The sequence below is a fragment of the Lontra canadensis genome, unplaced genomic scaffold (assembly GCF_010015895.1).
Source record: "Lontra canadensis isolate GAN:19392208 unplaced genomic scaffold, GSC_riverotter_1.0 scaffold182, whole genome shotgun sequence".
NCBI lineage: Eukaryota > Metazoa > Chordata > Mammalia > Carnivora > Mustelidae > Lontra > Lontra canadensis.
This window is the reverse complement of record NW_022631176.1, coordinates 1,692,423-1,707,899: the sequence shown is the minus strand read 5'-3', so window position 1 is coordinate 1,707,899 and position 15,477 is coordinate 1,692,423. Positions and strand designations below refer to the sequence as shown.

The window sequence follows — 15,477 nt, the reverse complement described above, 5'->3', positions numbered from 1 at the left end:
ATTTGTATGAACTTGGGGTAGTGGCCTTTGCGTTACTCATTGTTCTAGAATTCTTAGCTGCTGGCTCTAAGGACTGCACACAGGGAGCTAAAGCTAACAGTGTTAATCTGCAAATTCAGGATAGAACAACTAGTTCGTATTCATGAAAGTTAATTAAACATTTGCTTATAAATTGTTAATCTCTCATCGAGGCCTATTTTTATGACATTTTTTGCCTAATTACAGGTATTTCAGAAGGTGAGTAGCCTTTCATATGAATCTCCAGTTCTTAAATAGTTTCTTAAATTTGTAGGAGTTTAGCTTGTGGTGCTCGGGTTCAGCTCCAAGAGGTGGTTTCTGAGAGGTTTGGGCATAAACAGGGCTGCCGGGAAGACACTTTGTATCTGATTGTTACAAAGGAGCATTCAAACCCAGGAAACCTTGGCAGATCAGAAAGAACTTTTGCTGGCGCACTGTAGACAGGTGGGGGCAGGGAGATGACCAACCTCAGCCTGTGGCCATACCCTTCAGCTCTGCACCCCTAGGGCTCCACCCGCCCTGGTGGCTTCATCAGTACATATGTCAGTGTATTGAAGACCAGAAGGATTTTCACCCCAAAATACAACCATGTGCCATGATCATATCCACACAGTTTTTTTTTTTTTAAGATTTTATGTATTTATTTGTCAGAGAGAGAGAGAGAGACCATGAGAGAGGGAACACAAGCAGGGGAAGTGGGAGAGGGAGAAGCAGGCTTCCTACAGAGCAGCGAACCTGATGTGGGGCTGATCCCAGGACTCTGGGATCATGACCTGAGCCGAAGGCAGACGCTTAATGACTGAGCCCCCCAGGCACCCCAAGACACATTTATTAGGAAATATCCCATGAGAATTTATGCTTCCCCAGTGTTCTTTGAGTTTCTTTTTACAGTGTGCTTGAACTGGGTTCCAGATGAGGGCCATACCCTGTGATTGGTGGCGTGTCACTTAAAGTTTTTAAAACTCAGACTCTCCTTCCATCTTCCCCTCTTTTTTCTTTTGGTTGGAGAAACCAGGACATTTGTCCATCAGAGTTTGCCATGCTTCAGGGTTTGAAAGCTCTGTATCTCCTGTAGACGGATGGTTAAGTTCTCCAAACTCCATCAGAGTCAGGTGATTTCTTTTGTTTGTTTTTCTTTTAAATGTTAAGATAGAACAGGTGGTTTTATTTTGTGGTATTACCACTGACGGATGAGCATCATTAAGACCCGTACATCTGTGAGGAATTGGAAAGATAAGAAAGAAACGCAGCCGGAGGTTTGGCTTGAGAAACGTGTGTGTTTCAGTCCGAGAGGTGACACTTTCCCTGTCTGTCTCCAGTGATTGAGCACAGTGTCGGTCAGGGTGAGAGCCGGAGCCGGGCGTCGGTGGATCTTCGCATCCGGAGAACGCAGGTTTGGCTGTTGGCCTCGCCCAGGTGGCAGCGATGTGTGGAATAGGCCTCTTCACCGCTTTCAGATTCGAAGTCGTTCATCTTTATGTCCATTAATCCTTACAACGTCTCTGCATACAAGGGGGGATCTGCCGATGACCTCCTTATTATGAAGGAAAAGGATATTCAGTGCATCAGCAGGGCTCTGCTCTGCAGAGCGGTTTTATCTGAATTATCCAAGCCCCTGGAGGGTGGGGGTGGGGTCCACACCTTCTGAAGGTCTGTGGTGCGGACGGTGGTGTCCAGGCCGCTAGCTTCTGCTTGACGAGGGGGTGCCCCGTGTGCGGGCCCGGCCGCGTCCGGTGAGGCGGGAACCACGCGTGAGTTCGAGTCCCACGTCCACGTCCATGCAGTGGGGGCCCTGGAGGGTCCGGGCCGGTGGCGCACGGAAAGCCGTCGGCGTGGGTTCTGTCCCAGAGTTGGCTGCTGGTCCTCTCACTTTGTCTGAAGGACTCCCGTGACGGCTTTAGTTTTCCTGGTGTCATATTTTGTATGTCACTTTCAGCAGAAGAAACGGTCGTTCTATATTAATTTCTCCTGTGTTAATAGCATTCCGTACTATCTCGGAAATTTGTGGAAGTAATGGCAGAATATAATGAGGCACAGACTCTGTTCCGGGAGCGGAGCAAAGCACGGATACAACGTCAGCTAGAAATAAGTGAGTAGAGGAAAATGCTATTTTTGTTAAAAACAGATTATTCTTTTTTTTTTTTTTTTAAAGATTTTATTTATTCATTTGACAGAGAGAGAGAGAGAGAGATCACAAGTAGGCAGGAAGGCAGGCAGAGAGAGGAGGAAGCAGGCTCCCCGAGGAGCAGAGAGCCCGATGCGGGGCTCGATCCCAGGACCCTGGGATCATGACCTGAGCCGAAGGCAGAGACTTTAACCCACTGAGCCACCCAGGCACCCCTCTTTTTTTTTTTTTTTTTAAAGATTCCATTCATTTATTTGACTGACAGAGATTCTTAAGGTCTGACATCAAAGTACTGTAATAGCAGAAGCGCTATTCCATCTCTATTTTTGTCAATATTGCAAAACCTAAAGCCTTTTCATGGCTTCCTGTTCATTGAATTACCAGAACTTTTTTTTTATTTACATCCTTTGGAAAATCCTTGATGAGTGGACTTTAAATTATTTTCTAATCAGCTTTACTTTTAGAGTGTTTATCAGATTTGGAAAACTTCCAGCCGTTATCTCCCCAAGTACTTTTCTGTTGCCGCCAACCCTCTGTGCCCCATCTGGGGAGACAGTCTCAGAGGGCCTCACAGGGCTGTGCGTCTGGCGAGCAAGTGCGGGCGGTCCTTTGCTCCAGCCTGCCTCGCAAGGATCCGTGCATTGCTGTCAGTCTGGGACGGTGGGGCTCCAGTTTTCCTCTGGGCAGAAAGCACTTTGCTGACCACTTAAAGGTCAGTCAGCTGTGCCCGCTCCCCATTAGAGAAGACCACCTCCACAGCTGTGGCACGAGCTCATGACAGGCGCGGAGGCCACCGGGGCTGTGGGCTTTGTGCACCTCCTCAGGGACTTGGGGAGCCCAGGATAGCCACGAGTGTGAACCTCGTCAAACAGCATTTCATCATATTTACAGAGACTCAGTTATATCCCACGCCAGTGACGTGCAGAGTGTACAGATCAGCGGCTCTAGTGGGTCATAAGGCCAGTTGCACAACATCTTTGCCCCAAAGATGTGCACCTACATCTGTCACTCCTCGGGCCTCTTCCCCTGAGCCCTAGGCAGCCACCGACCTCTACCAACTGGCCCGTTTTGGACACTTCATATACGTGCAGTCACACAATATGTGCCCTTTTGTGACTGGCCTCTTTCACTTAACACAGATTTTTTGAGATGCAGCCATCCGCAGCCTGCTGGCTCAGGCACCATCATGCAGATGGGTCACGCTGTGTCTCTCTGGGGCCCAGATGATGGACGTTTGGGTCATTTCCTGATGACAGTATGGATAATGCTGTTGTCAACTTTCTCTTTAAATGAGATTTTCATTATTATGACGTTCATTTAATTTTGTCTTTCATAGCACAAATTGAAAAAAATAAGAATTATCAATTGCATGTTTTCAAAAACCTGTGGATGTATTTCTTAGAGATCATTAATACATTTAACTCAAGGAAAAAATACTATCAACCAACACATAGCGAGTATTAAAGCCCCTGATTCTAATTATTCAGTCTTTATTTGTGACCTTCTAGTCTATGCTGATAACACACCCTTTATCTGTAAGCCAGAGGTAAACTTTTAGAAAAACCTGTGGTTCCAGATACATATGACGTCCTCTTTAGAGTTGTTTCTCATTCTTACTAAAGTTAGATTTCATGATTCATTCCAGTTATGAGGTTCTTCTGAGAGTTTTCCAATTTTTCCTGTTTCTTAGTCTTAGGTCAGTTTCTTTCAACATTAACACTCATTTAACAAAATACATTTGAAAGGTCCAAGAAGCCTTTAAAAATGTAAACTCGGGTGGTAGTTGGTGACGTATGGCTGAGAGGGTCGTTTACAAACGTGGGCACGTTCTGAGTGGAGTTTGTGTTCATCTTGCAGCTGGAAGAGCCACGACGGACGACGAGCTGGAGGAGATGCTGGAGAGCGGGAGCCCTTCTGTCTTCACGGCGGACGTGAGCGCCCGGGAGGCCGCGCGCCTGCACGCGTCTGCCTGCGCCTCACTCCCGAAGTGGCCCTGAATTCATCAGTATTTCTCTTTTGTGTTTGTTTTTCAAAGATTATATCAGATTCTCAAATTACTAGACAAGCGCTCAATGAAATTGAGTCTCGTCACAAGGACATCATGAAGCTGGAGACCAGCATCCGGGAGCTGCACGAGATGTTCACGGACATGGCCATGTTCGTGGAGACCCAGGTAACTGCACACAGCTCCCTGTCTCCCAGACGGACAGCAGGCATCTGTGGAATCTCCTAGCAGAGTCCCGCGTGGCCGAGAAAGCCAGAGCTGTGGGTCCAGTCTCAAAAGTCAGAAGTGGCTTGCAGCATTACCGTGAGGCAGGAATGCTGGCAACAGCTTCAGCTTGCAACAGAGAGGGACTGGCTTCGTACTCAAAGTTTGTGTGTGCACAGGACAGCCTGTGAGGCAGACCCGGGCAGACTTTGGTTCAGGAAGATTTTTAGTGAGATGTACAAATATCAAGCTGGAATTGTGAATGAAGAGGGAGATACAAAGTCTTACGTGTGTACATACCCATCTGTGTAAGCATAATCCTGTAGCATACACGCACGGCCTGTTTATATGGCATGAACGTAGCTCTGCACAACAGTGTTCACAGAAGGAAAGAGATCTACCAAGTAAGGTAACATGGGACTGTAGGGATTTAGTTTTCTTCTCTAAATAACATGTATTTCTCAAGCGTTCTACAAGGGGCACGTATTAGAACAGTAATTGGAAGAAACGTTTAAAAGAATAAGCCCGAAATTTAGGGTACTGTCTGTGACACACGCAGAGGCCTGTGCCCACGGCATGGTGGTCTAATTCTTGGTTTGTCCAGGACACAGGTGGGGAGGGCGGGCCACCGCAGGGAAGAGGGCGGAAGGAGTGTAGACAGTTCCTTACAAAATGTAAAATCCAGTGTCAAATACAGGCTGGTGTGTTCTGACTCCTGGGACCTGAATCAGGCCCTCCCTGAGGTTTCCAGTATGGAGGGAGGCCTGTACGCGGCTGCTTGTTGATTCAGGGGTTAGGATTCTGGTGACACCCATACCATGGGAGGGTCCATGTCACCCATCTTCGGTAGATCGTATCCTCATGCCTTTGAAGGCTGGTTTCGGGGTCTGCTCTGTCAGGAGCAGTCTGGTGAGAAGTTTCGAACCCGACCAGCTTATTTTCTGGATTATGTGAGGGGTGACAGGAAGTCCATCCTTGTATGGGATTCATTCTCCATGTGTGTCCCTGACCTTTAGAAGAACGCTGTTTATTTTGAGGATGTTTATCATAACATGTGGAAAGCTCAGGTACTGTGTGATTGGCAGGAAAACCCAACAGCCCGGGAGGGGTCGGGGGGGTGGCGCAGGTTCACTCTTGTTTGGCTTGGGTGGGCCCTTGCCTTCTCTCACCAGACGTTTCTGCCGGCTTCCTGTCTTCAGGGAGGATTCTGCAGCAAGGACACTACGCTGTTTCTGTAATTATGGAAGGTTTCAGAGCACCTTCGACTAACTATGATGGTTCTACAGCAGATGTGTTGCATCGAGGTCCGTTAGGAAAGGGCTGTGTTCTCAGCTTTGTGTCGTGGTCTCCTCGTAGAAGAGTGTTAGTAACGCTAGTTACTAACATTAGTTAGTTAGTTACTAACGTTAGTAACGGCTCCTCGAGCTCAGACTGTGTGCGTAGTCAGAAGATGCTAGTGAGCGTGGGAGGTAATGGTTGTCCTTTTCCACTGCTGCCGGTGTTGCTGCAGGTTGTCTGCCGTGGACGGAGAGCAGGTACCGTCCCCTCTCCCCTCACTCCTCCCTGCGCTCGCCTCGCCCCACGCACTTCCTGAAACTCGTCAGCCTAGCGTCACACATACACTGTTCTTGGTTTTCTGGTGTTCTAAGGAGACCACGGCAGTGTGCCGCCCACTCAAACCGATGTTGTTGTACATCGCGTGTGTGTGCACATCAGGAAGGCGCTGGGCTGCGTGCACACGAGAGCACATCTCGGAGTGTCCTTGACGTGCCTTTCACCCTCAGCCTTGCTGCCCACCCCTCTCATCTGTGCTCATTCTTCTTAAAACATAAATTCTGATCATTTTGTATTGGCATGTATACAGTGGTTTCATCTGTCTGTAAACACGGAAAACATTTGGTGTCTATTACATGCACATTACGTCCCCGTGAAGCCTTTGTCGGTGCTCCGTGGCTGTCGTAAGATACGTGCTCAGGTGTTTCAGGGGTGTCCTCTGAGCCTGGAACTTTCTGTCTTAAGGGCGAAATGATCAACAACATAGAAAAGAACGTGATGAACGCCACAGACTACGTGGAGCGCGCGAAAGAAGAGACGAAGAGAGCCGTGAGGTACCGCAGCAAAGCTAGACGGGTGAGTCTGCCTCCTAAGACTTCGAGTGCACGCTTCTGTTGTGCTGGCTTTGAGGGTAGTGTGTTGAGGTAGCCCTCCTTAAAAGGAATTCCAGGAAATAAATGATTCCTTAAATTCTTATTTCACTCTCAAAAGGAAGTGATTCTGTTTGCTGAACAGTGAAGGTTATGTAGGGAAATGTGTTGACCGTGAGCCTCTGTGTTCTGCGGCCCCACGTTTCTCCAGAGACCTCTGTGTCTTGGGCAGTGTCTGGAGCTGGTATAAAGCTAATGGGACTGGAATTCTAGAAGCTGTCGGTCACACATGTTGTGCTGCGAACCCTTGATTCTTCCCTTGGGTTACTTGCTGATTCTCCGGTTTGGAGGAAGAAGAGCGTTGCTGAGGCCGGACTGCGGCGTTCTGTAGCCGCCGCCGTTCAGACTCTGTGAAGGGGTTGTCCATACCCGAATCCTGCGTGAGTTGTGAGCAAAGCTCTTCCAAGAAAACAGCGACATGGCGGAATTAAGTTCTGACTCAGGGAGAAGAAAGCTCTCTCCGGGTTTCACGGGTGTCCTTGCCAGCTGTTCTTGCTGTCCTTGTCCCTGGCGCGGGGAGGGCCACACAAAGTCCCCGCTGCTGCCTCCTGTCCTGGGAGAGGGCTGTGCGACTTCACGCACAGCCTTTCTGGTCGGGGGTTTCCACGCGCTGCCCGCAGAGTGCAGGCAAGGAAGGAAGGGCTGGGGTCTGTGTGCAGAGGCCACGGTGCTCACTGTTCGCAGGCCACAGCTCCGGGGCCCCTCTGGGCTTTCCTCGCAGCCTGCATCTCCCGGGCCTATCTGAGCATGTTCCTGTCCTTGAAGCATGACATCAGCCTGTGTCACCACTCTTTAAAATACTCCTGCGTGAAGGAGGTGGTACGGTCCACATGTGAGTTCTCAGTCTGCTTTAAGGCACACCGTGGACTGGTCTGACAAGGTCATTAGCCAAGGGCCAGTCCCTTCCTTTGCCTAACCAGCATAGCAGTGCAGTGAGAATTTTCGTGAAAAGTTGGTTTTACAAAGACAGCAGGCCTCCTGTTAAGTACACACTCTGCCGCTGAGGAGGCCTCAGCGGATGTCAGCTGCTGTCCGGCACTGTCCCCACCTCTCCGGTGACACAGCTGACCCCTGATGTCACACGGCTTGTCCACACTGCTCACTCTGCTCCCAGACACCCCACTGCCACATCTGCTCAGACCTCAGGGCCCGGGGGCGCAGCTGGCCTCGGGGTGCTATGCTTTCTGGGGTGGGGCAGGGGCAGTGGAGGGTCTCCCGCTGACAGCAAACAAACAGAACAACAGGGCAGGGCTCCTTCCCGAGCTCTGGCTGCTGGAACAGGGGTCGGGGCCTCCCTCCCGCCAGACTCACCCGTGGCGCTGAGTGGAACCTGATGGAACCTGATGGAACCTGATAGCCTGAGTTCTAGAACCGTTTATCTCCAAACAGCCTCACCTCATGCAATTAAAAACCACGCTTTTAAAGAACTAAAAGCTGTCAAACAATCAGGTGTCCTGTAACTTGGATATTAAAGCAGCTTCCTGGGGATGGTTCTACTATCAGAATGATGTCTTCTAACGTGGTGCTAGGAGAGCACCGTAATGTAATTGGCTTGCTTTTCTTTGACAGAAACAGTGGATGATTGTAGCCGTGTCAGTGCCCTGGTTTCCGTAAATGCTCTGATTATTGGTTTATCAGTCGTCAGATGCCCACGCGGATCATGTCCATGCGTGTGCCCCCGCCGGCACGGCAGAGAGGAACTGGCCGCTCGTCCATGCAGTAACTGTCCTGATCAGATATGCAGCTTGCCCAGTCCCGCCAGCCTGTCTGCGGGGTGGGGCTCAGCGTGTCGCCCGCAGTGCCTGTGCCTGGCCGCCACGTGCACTGGGCGTTAACAGGCGGCTGAGGGTCATCGTTCAAGGGAGGCCTTCTTACGTGGCCCGTGAAAGCCTTGGTGTGCAGGTGTGGCAGGGGTCCCCTTCCTGCCTGCGGGGCACCCGCAGCCCATTGGCGCTCGCTCAGTGAACGGGCTCTTCCTGCGTTCGTGGACCTTTTCAGATTTCAGCTTTGGGAATAATTGCAACAACTGAAAGTTGCTTTGTGGGGTCTCCCCGCTGCGGGGGTTCCCGGGGGCCAGGGGGAGTGGGAGCGGGGTCTCCAGGGACGTCCTTCCTGTCACTCACGCCCACTGCGGGTGCTTTCCCCACACCCCCTCGCTGAAGTGAAGGCCGTCAGGTCAGCCCGCCCGCTCGTGAAGGGTCCTGAGTAGAGCACATGGTTCTGCTTCATGGTGATGGAGGTCCCTAGATTTCTGTTTGCCTTGTTTACCGCTCTCCAAGGTTCAGTACATTTTGTGTTTTCACTCTGGTCTCTGGTACGCCTGGGACCGTCCTCCCCGAGGGGGCGCTCGGCTGGCATGTGGCTGGCGGGCTGCATCCCGGGCCAGTCGGCCAGCTCCTCCCGAGGGCCGCGATGCAGCGCCCGGCGGCAGGGTGATGGCGGGTGGTCCCCGGGGAGCCCCTTCTCCGGCTGTGAGGGCGACTGCAGACACGGGATGGACATCAAGTGGAGAGGAGGCCCGCACTGGCGTGGGGGCTGGGGGTCCTGAGCCTGCGTTGTCCACACGCCCCAGGATCACACAGGAAGTGGTTTCAGAAGAGGCTCTGGCCACGGAGCTGGTCGTAGGTCATTCTTCAGAAGGAAGGAGGCTTAGTGCTCTGTATTGAGACATTTATGTGATCTTCACGATGCTGTCCTGTTAGCTCTGCTGGAGCTAACACGGTGTCTGTGATTTTCTTTGCTAATATAATTGCATTTAAAATATTTTCAGAATTGCTCTAAAAATACATATTTTCTTAGCTTTTTTTCCGGTGGTTATAATATGGTTGTTTGAACGTGGTTACGCTAAAGTTTAAAATTAATGTTTAGGTTGGACCTAGAGATGCTGTTTGGTCATGCTATTGGGTAAAAACAGGCTTTTCAGTGTGATTTTTGGGGGAGCGGTGGGCTTATCGTGGGCCTTGGGCCCAGTTTACTCTAGTGTCTTCAAATATGAATACAGAACAGTCCTCATTAATAAAAACATGCCAGAGTGCGTGTCAACAATTACTTCTTTTATACAAATGCAGTGGTTGATGTCTGTAATTATACTTCTGAAAATTTATGTTTTCAGCAGAGCTCTCTGGGGGGCCAGGCACCGGACTGTAGGCACTTTGTGGAAGTAACACTGCAGCACGGGGGGGCACTTGATTCCTGATCCAAGGAGACAGGCAGAGAGTACCTGGCCCATGGTTTGTGTCTATGAGTTGGGAGAGCCATGCCTAGAACTCAGAACGGGATTGGCACCCTGGGTGTGCTCTGCCTACTGAGAGAAGGGTGCACATGTGGTTTGAGCTATTGGCAGGTGTTAGACAAGAATGGTTGCTCCATCTGGAGCACAGGAGTTCAGCTGTCATGGAATTCGGGGGAGCACCACCTCGAGCCGGTGGGGAAGGAAGGACACAGGTGCACAGAGCCAGCCCCGGGGTGCAGAAAGTCCGAGCTCATGTGCAGGTGGTCAGGTCTCCCAGGGGCCCCAGGTGGCGGCAGCAGGTGCTAGAGCTGAAGGGTGCCCGCCGATGGTAAGGAAGAAGGGACCGGAGGCCAGAGGAAAGGCTGTCATCAGATCATTGTGCTGAGCAGAGTTCACGGGTGTATGGTGGGATGTGGCTGGGGCTGCAGTCCTCACGCCAGAAACATGGGGACCTGAAGGTGGCACTCCCTGCCCTCGGAGTGACTGACTGAACGTTTCCTGCGGGCCTGGCATGCAGTGTGGACGGTGCTGCTACAGGCCGGTGCTGGCTTAGAGCCGTGCCATCTTCATAGGCCTGTTTCTTAGACGCCGGTGTGGCCTGTGTGTGAGAGCTGGCGGTGCAGGTGATGAGTCTACTGTCCACAAAGGGAACCCAGAGTCATGCAGGACCGGGTGCCTTTCATCTTGTGACTTCCTGCCTTCTCCCCCAGATGAGTCCCCTGGATGGGACCAGATGCCCTAAGCCAAGGGCGGGCTAGCTTCCAGCTGTGCAGGGATGCTTGTTAGCTGAGAACAAAGCTGGCTGTGCTCATAGCCCGGACTTTGCGCTGCAGATGTGGCGGGAGAAGGGTCAGCAGCTTCCGGTTTCTTACGCATGTGCACACACCTCAGTGTGAAAACACGGGGAGGTCAGAAGTTGGCAAATGAGAGATTCATGTAAGGTTTGGAGAAGATGTGCAGTGCGCCCGGGAGTAACAGTTTGTTGTTTCCGTCTGACCACTAGGGAGTGTTTGTTGAGAACCCGCACGGTGCCGAGTAGACATTGCCTTTCCCTCCAGGAGCATGTGTCCGTTGTAACAACACCCGTTTTAGCTACATCCCCTTAATTTAATAGACATGTGTGCATAGCTCAGAGCCCCTGGAGCTTTCCTTCCCCACTCCATCCTTTCCTGTGACCTGTGGGACTCGTATTTTAAACTCTTTCATATTTTGTTAAATGACATTAGTGATTTCTTTCTTTTGATACTTTGCAAATTAATTAATGTTTTTCTTTATCTTGCAGAAAATGATGTTCATTATTATTTGTGTAATTGTTTTGCTTGTGATCCTTGGAATTGTCCTAGCAACAACGTTGTCATAGCAACCATGTCCCGAGAGCCACTCTCCTCGGAGTCAGACCACACCTACAGCAAGTCCGCCGCCTCCTGTTCCATGACTGAGCCCCAGATGCTGTGACCTGTGGCACTGGGTGCTGACCGTTTCTTAGTGAAGGCGAGGGCAGATCTCGACAGGATGCATCATTCAGGGAAAGTCTGAGTGGGATGGGTGTGATGAGTTACCCCGAACAGCCCTGGACTCTGAACAGCACATTACAACAATGTAACAATGTGAAACTCTCTTCAGTGGCCTTAAAATAAGGAATTATTGAAATTTTCAATTTTTTTTATATTTCAGTGTTAAAAATACATGTGAAGTTTAATTAGGAATACTTTGTGTTAGGAAGCTAGTAGATTTGAGGTCTGAGCTTTCCTTCTCCACCCCTCCCAGCTAACCTGCTAATTAAGGGACGTTTTTGTACTGTGTTTAATTCGTGTTTGTTTGTTGTTTGCAACAAAAGTGTTTATCATCACAGCTGTTTTGTAAGATATCTATAACTTTTAATGTTTATAAATTGTTTAATATATTAACATTTTTATTCGCTCCATTTTTATATATCGAATATCGCCTTTTGAAAGAACGTTCACGACGTCGTCAGAGCTGCCTTTACAACCGTTGTTTGCCTTTGGCATAGTCCACATCGGGTGCCAAGGCCTCGAAATACCTTTAAGTGCCTTCTGTTGGTAGTGATGTGTAGGGCGCCAGTGCCCTTGACACCCTCCAGGACAGTCCCCGTTACTGTGCTCGTCTCCACGGCTCGAGATAATAAATCAGTTCCTGCACTGTGAAAGCCCACGGCCTCTTGCTTGTTCATTAGAAATAAACCTTATGTGTCCCTGTTTACATTCCTAAGGCCTGAGCTTAGGATGCTGAGAAGACCAGGATTCAGTACTTCCTAAACTCGTGGAAATTATTTCCAGATGTTAATTCTTCTAGATATAAACTGTTGTTCGGAGTCCTCAAATGCTCTTGTTAAGTACTTACTACTCTGCTGAACTACAAAAGTGAATTCCCAGCGTTTACAGGGATCGCTCATTAAAGATTTTTATTGCTCATTCATGTTGTTTAGTATAATAATACAGTTGTTTTTTTGACTTGTAAAGTGTATGCGGTCTCACTAGTGAGTGGACTTCTGGAAGGTAGCAGCTAGGCAAACTGTAAATGAACATGAAGGATGGTCACAATGTCGCTAACTCCGGTGACGGCTGTCCGTGACCGTGTCAGCATGTCTGTGTTCTGACGTTGGGCTGGAAGCGGATGGAGACGTTCTTGGTTCCACACAGTAAGTGTGAATGATGTTGAGCGATTTGGAACTGTGTTTTTTGTGTCCTACAATTATGAATCCCACTCGTTCCCAATTTATGCATGCGGCGGCTTAGCTTACACTCAGATCTGAACGGGGCATTGCATTTGCTGGCTGATTGCCGCCACGTTCTCGGAATTACAAGAGGAACCTTCTGGCCATCACATGTTTTTAAGAGTCTTGAAACCGCTGGTCAGTGGAGTGTGCTCACTGCTGTGTGCCTACATCGAGACTCGCCTCAAGGGATATTTAAATACTTAGCGATCATGCTTGTATTCATATAGCTTTTGGGCACCTGTCTGTATAATTATGTCCGTGTGTCCATCTGTGTCGTCATGGTTCTGGCTCTGCTCCTTCAGGTCATCCTCCCTCCTCTGAAGGCCTGACTGAATGTGTGCTGCTGTCGTCAAAGTTACGGAAGTGCCTTTTGATTTCTGTTTAGATAAATAATCCAGTTAGTTATCACATAGCATGTCTGTATGTGTAAGCCTCAAGCACCTGTTTGAGATGGGATTTTTAAAAATATATTTACAGATTCACTTGTTCCTTTTTATCATTTTCCCAAATATTTTATGTTTACATTAAAAAAAATACTGCCAGAGAACTAAAAACAAATTTACTTTTAGTCTTGTCATTTCTGGAAAGATTTTTGGGGACATACTTTATTGCATATCCATTAATAAATTGTTCTACTGAGAAAACTACTCTTACCTCTGTGGCCATTATTATGTATCATAATGTGAGTTAATGGTGTTAGGGGTTTTGATAGGTTTGGGTTATTTGTGTTATTATTACAAGCTCTGTGACTCGTGTCTCAGGGCCCGTCTTTCTTGCTGCTCACAACAAATGCTAATTTAGGGGACTTGGGGTACATTTCAGAATTACTCACTTCCAGTGCTTATGTCCATTCGACAGTCTCCTTTGTTAATGGGGTGGGCGGGGATGTACTTGTGCCCCCAGTGCTCTGAGCTGTTTATCCTCTCTCTCTCTCTCTTTCTTTTTTTAAAAGATTTTATTTATTTGTCAGAGAGAGAGAGAGCACAAGCAGGCAAGAGTGGCAGGCAGAGAGAGAAGCAGGCTCCCCACTGAGCAAGGAGCCTGACGGGGGACTCGATCCAAGGACTCTAGGATCACAACCCAAGCCAAAGACAGCAGCCTAATGCACTGAGCCACTCAGGCGTCCCTATCTTCTATTTCTTAATCCTCTTTCAGAATTTTTCTTTTTTTCTTTATTTAAAGGATTTTATTTATTTATTTGACAGAGATCACAAGTAGGCAGAGAGGCAAGTAGGGAGAGAGGAGGAAGCAGGATCCCCACTGAGCAGAAAGGCAATGCAGGGCTCGATCCTGGGACCCTGAGATCATGTCCCGAGGCAGAGGCTTAACTCACTGAGCCACTCAGGGGCCCCCAGAATTTTTCTTAAGTGGGATAGTGGAATTTCCTAAATTCAGAACCCTTAAATTATTATTTTTTTAAAGGTATTATTTATTTGGTGGAGACAGCAAGAGAGGGAACACAAGCAGGGGGAGTGGGAGAGGGAGAAGCAGGCTTACCCCTGAGCAGGGAGCCGGATGCAGGATTCCATCCCAGGACGTTGGGATCATGACCCGAGCGGAAGGCAGACCCTTAACGACAGAGCCACCCGGGCACCCCACAACCCTTCAATTCTAACCATATTGGAAAGTGACGTTCAAACCCATAATTGTAAAGAAGCACGAGCACCCAGTCCTGGGAGGGGAGGTGGTGGAGCTCGGCTCCCACAGTCGCTCCGTGTCCTGATGCCCCTTGCACAGCAGGTCTCCCCTCGAACTGCAGCCTTGATAGGCACACGCAGTAAGTTAGCTCCCAAGTTTATACTTTCCATGCGTACTTTAGATGATAAAGTAATGAATTTTGTTAGTTTGAGGCCTCGCGAGCCACCGGAACCCGCGCGTCCCGACGGCAGGGAGAGGCCAAGAAGCAGGCAGAAGGCCCCAGGCGGGCGGCGGCTGGTGGGGCAGGGGGCAGCGCTCGTTCTGGCTTGTCGGGGCCGCAGCCCAGCACCTTAGGTGCCTGGAAACTTGCGGACTGCCCCCCCTTCCCCCGCCCCTCACGGGCAGCTCCGCCCAAGCGCTGGAGCCTGAGGGGCCTCCCACAGCCCAGGGTCAGCAGGGGTCGCGTCCTCTCCGTGACCTCTGCCCACAGCGTCTAATCGCGTCCTCAGCTGAGGCCACGCCCCCCCGCGAGCTTGAACCGCGATTGGCCGGGGCCGCGTGCGAGCGAGCGGGCTGCCCAGCCGAGGGACAACGCCGCCGGCGACGCCCGGTGCGAGCGGGGCCCCAGGTCCGTGCGGGGGAAGCCGCGGCGGCCGGGGCCTCCTGCGGCCGTCTACAGGCCAGCCTGCACCTGGCTGATCCCGCTCCTCCCGGGGTTAGCCCGGGCCCTGTGCCGGCGCGGAGGGGACGTGACCGGCTCAGGGCTGAGCGCGGGGGGCCCCTGGCTCCCTCCACCTTGACTCAGGGCTGCGGACAGCCTGGCGGCCTCGTCCTCACCCTCGCACCGGGGCCACGGCCGGGGCCAGGCCCGCTCCTACCACAGACGGCGGCTCGGCCTTGACCTCCTCACGGGGTAAGTTCCAGAAAAGGCGGGGGTCGCCCCTGAGAGAGAGAGCGGGAGCGCGAGCGGAGGGGCTCTGGGGGGACGCACGCACGCACACATGCACACGCACGCATGCACACGCACGCACGTGCGCACACCCCGTCCCCGCGGGCCCGCCCGCTCTGCCCCGCGCTCGCTCGCAGCCTGCCGGGCCCCATGGAGGGCACCGCGGGGCTCCCGGCAGGCGTGGGGAGTGGCGTGGGGCAGCCTCCGCGCCGCCTGTCACCCGGTGCTGGGGTTTGCGGTCGGGGGGCTCTGAAGTGTCGCTGCTCTCGGGGACGCACCTGTCTCAGTGAAGCCGTCGGTCCCCGCCCCCCACGCCACGTGCAGGGACCCCAGGCCCCACGTCCTTGGGGTCGCCCGGTGCCGGC

At 51.0% G+C, this 15,477-nt stretch overlaps 1 protein-coding gene across 5 annotated transcripts in view; it reads left to right on the top strand.

Moving 5' to 3' along the window:
- STX2 (syntaxin 2) overlaps positions 1-13,172 on the top strand; it is a 31,956-nt gene extending 18,784 nt beyond the window's left edge. For 2 of the 5 annotated variants that reach the window (XM_032846876.1, XM_032846880.1), the window contains exons 5-10: positions 1,338-1,411; positions 1,999-2,107; positions 4,001-4,074; positions 4,179-4,316; positions 6,372-6,482; positions 11,132-13,172. In XM_032846876.1, coding sequence (XP_032702767.1) covers positions 1,338-1,411; positions 1,999-2,107; positions 4,001-4,074; positions 4,179-4,316; positions 6,372-6,482; positions 11,132-11,227 — 602 coding nt within the window. In that variant the 3' untranslated portion in view covers positions 11,228-13,172. Of the gene's footprint in view, positions 1-1,337; positions 1,412-1,998; positions 2,108-4,000; positions 4,075-4,178; positions 4,317-5,862; positions 5,888-6,371; positions 6,483-11,070 lie in introns of all 5 variants that reach the window. The other 3 variants (XM_032846879.1, XM_032846878.1, XM_032846877.1) reach the window with 3 other exon arrangements.
- Positions 13,173-15,477: the final 2,305 nt, after the last annotated feature.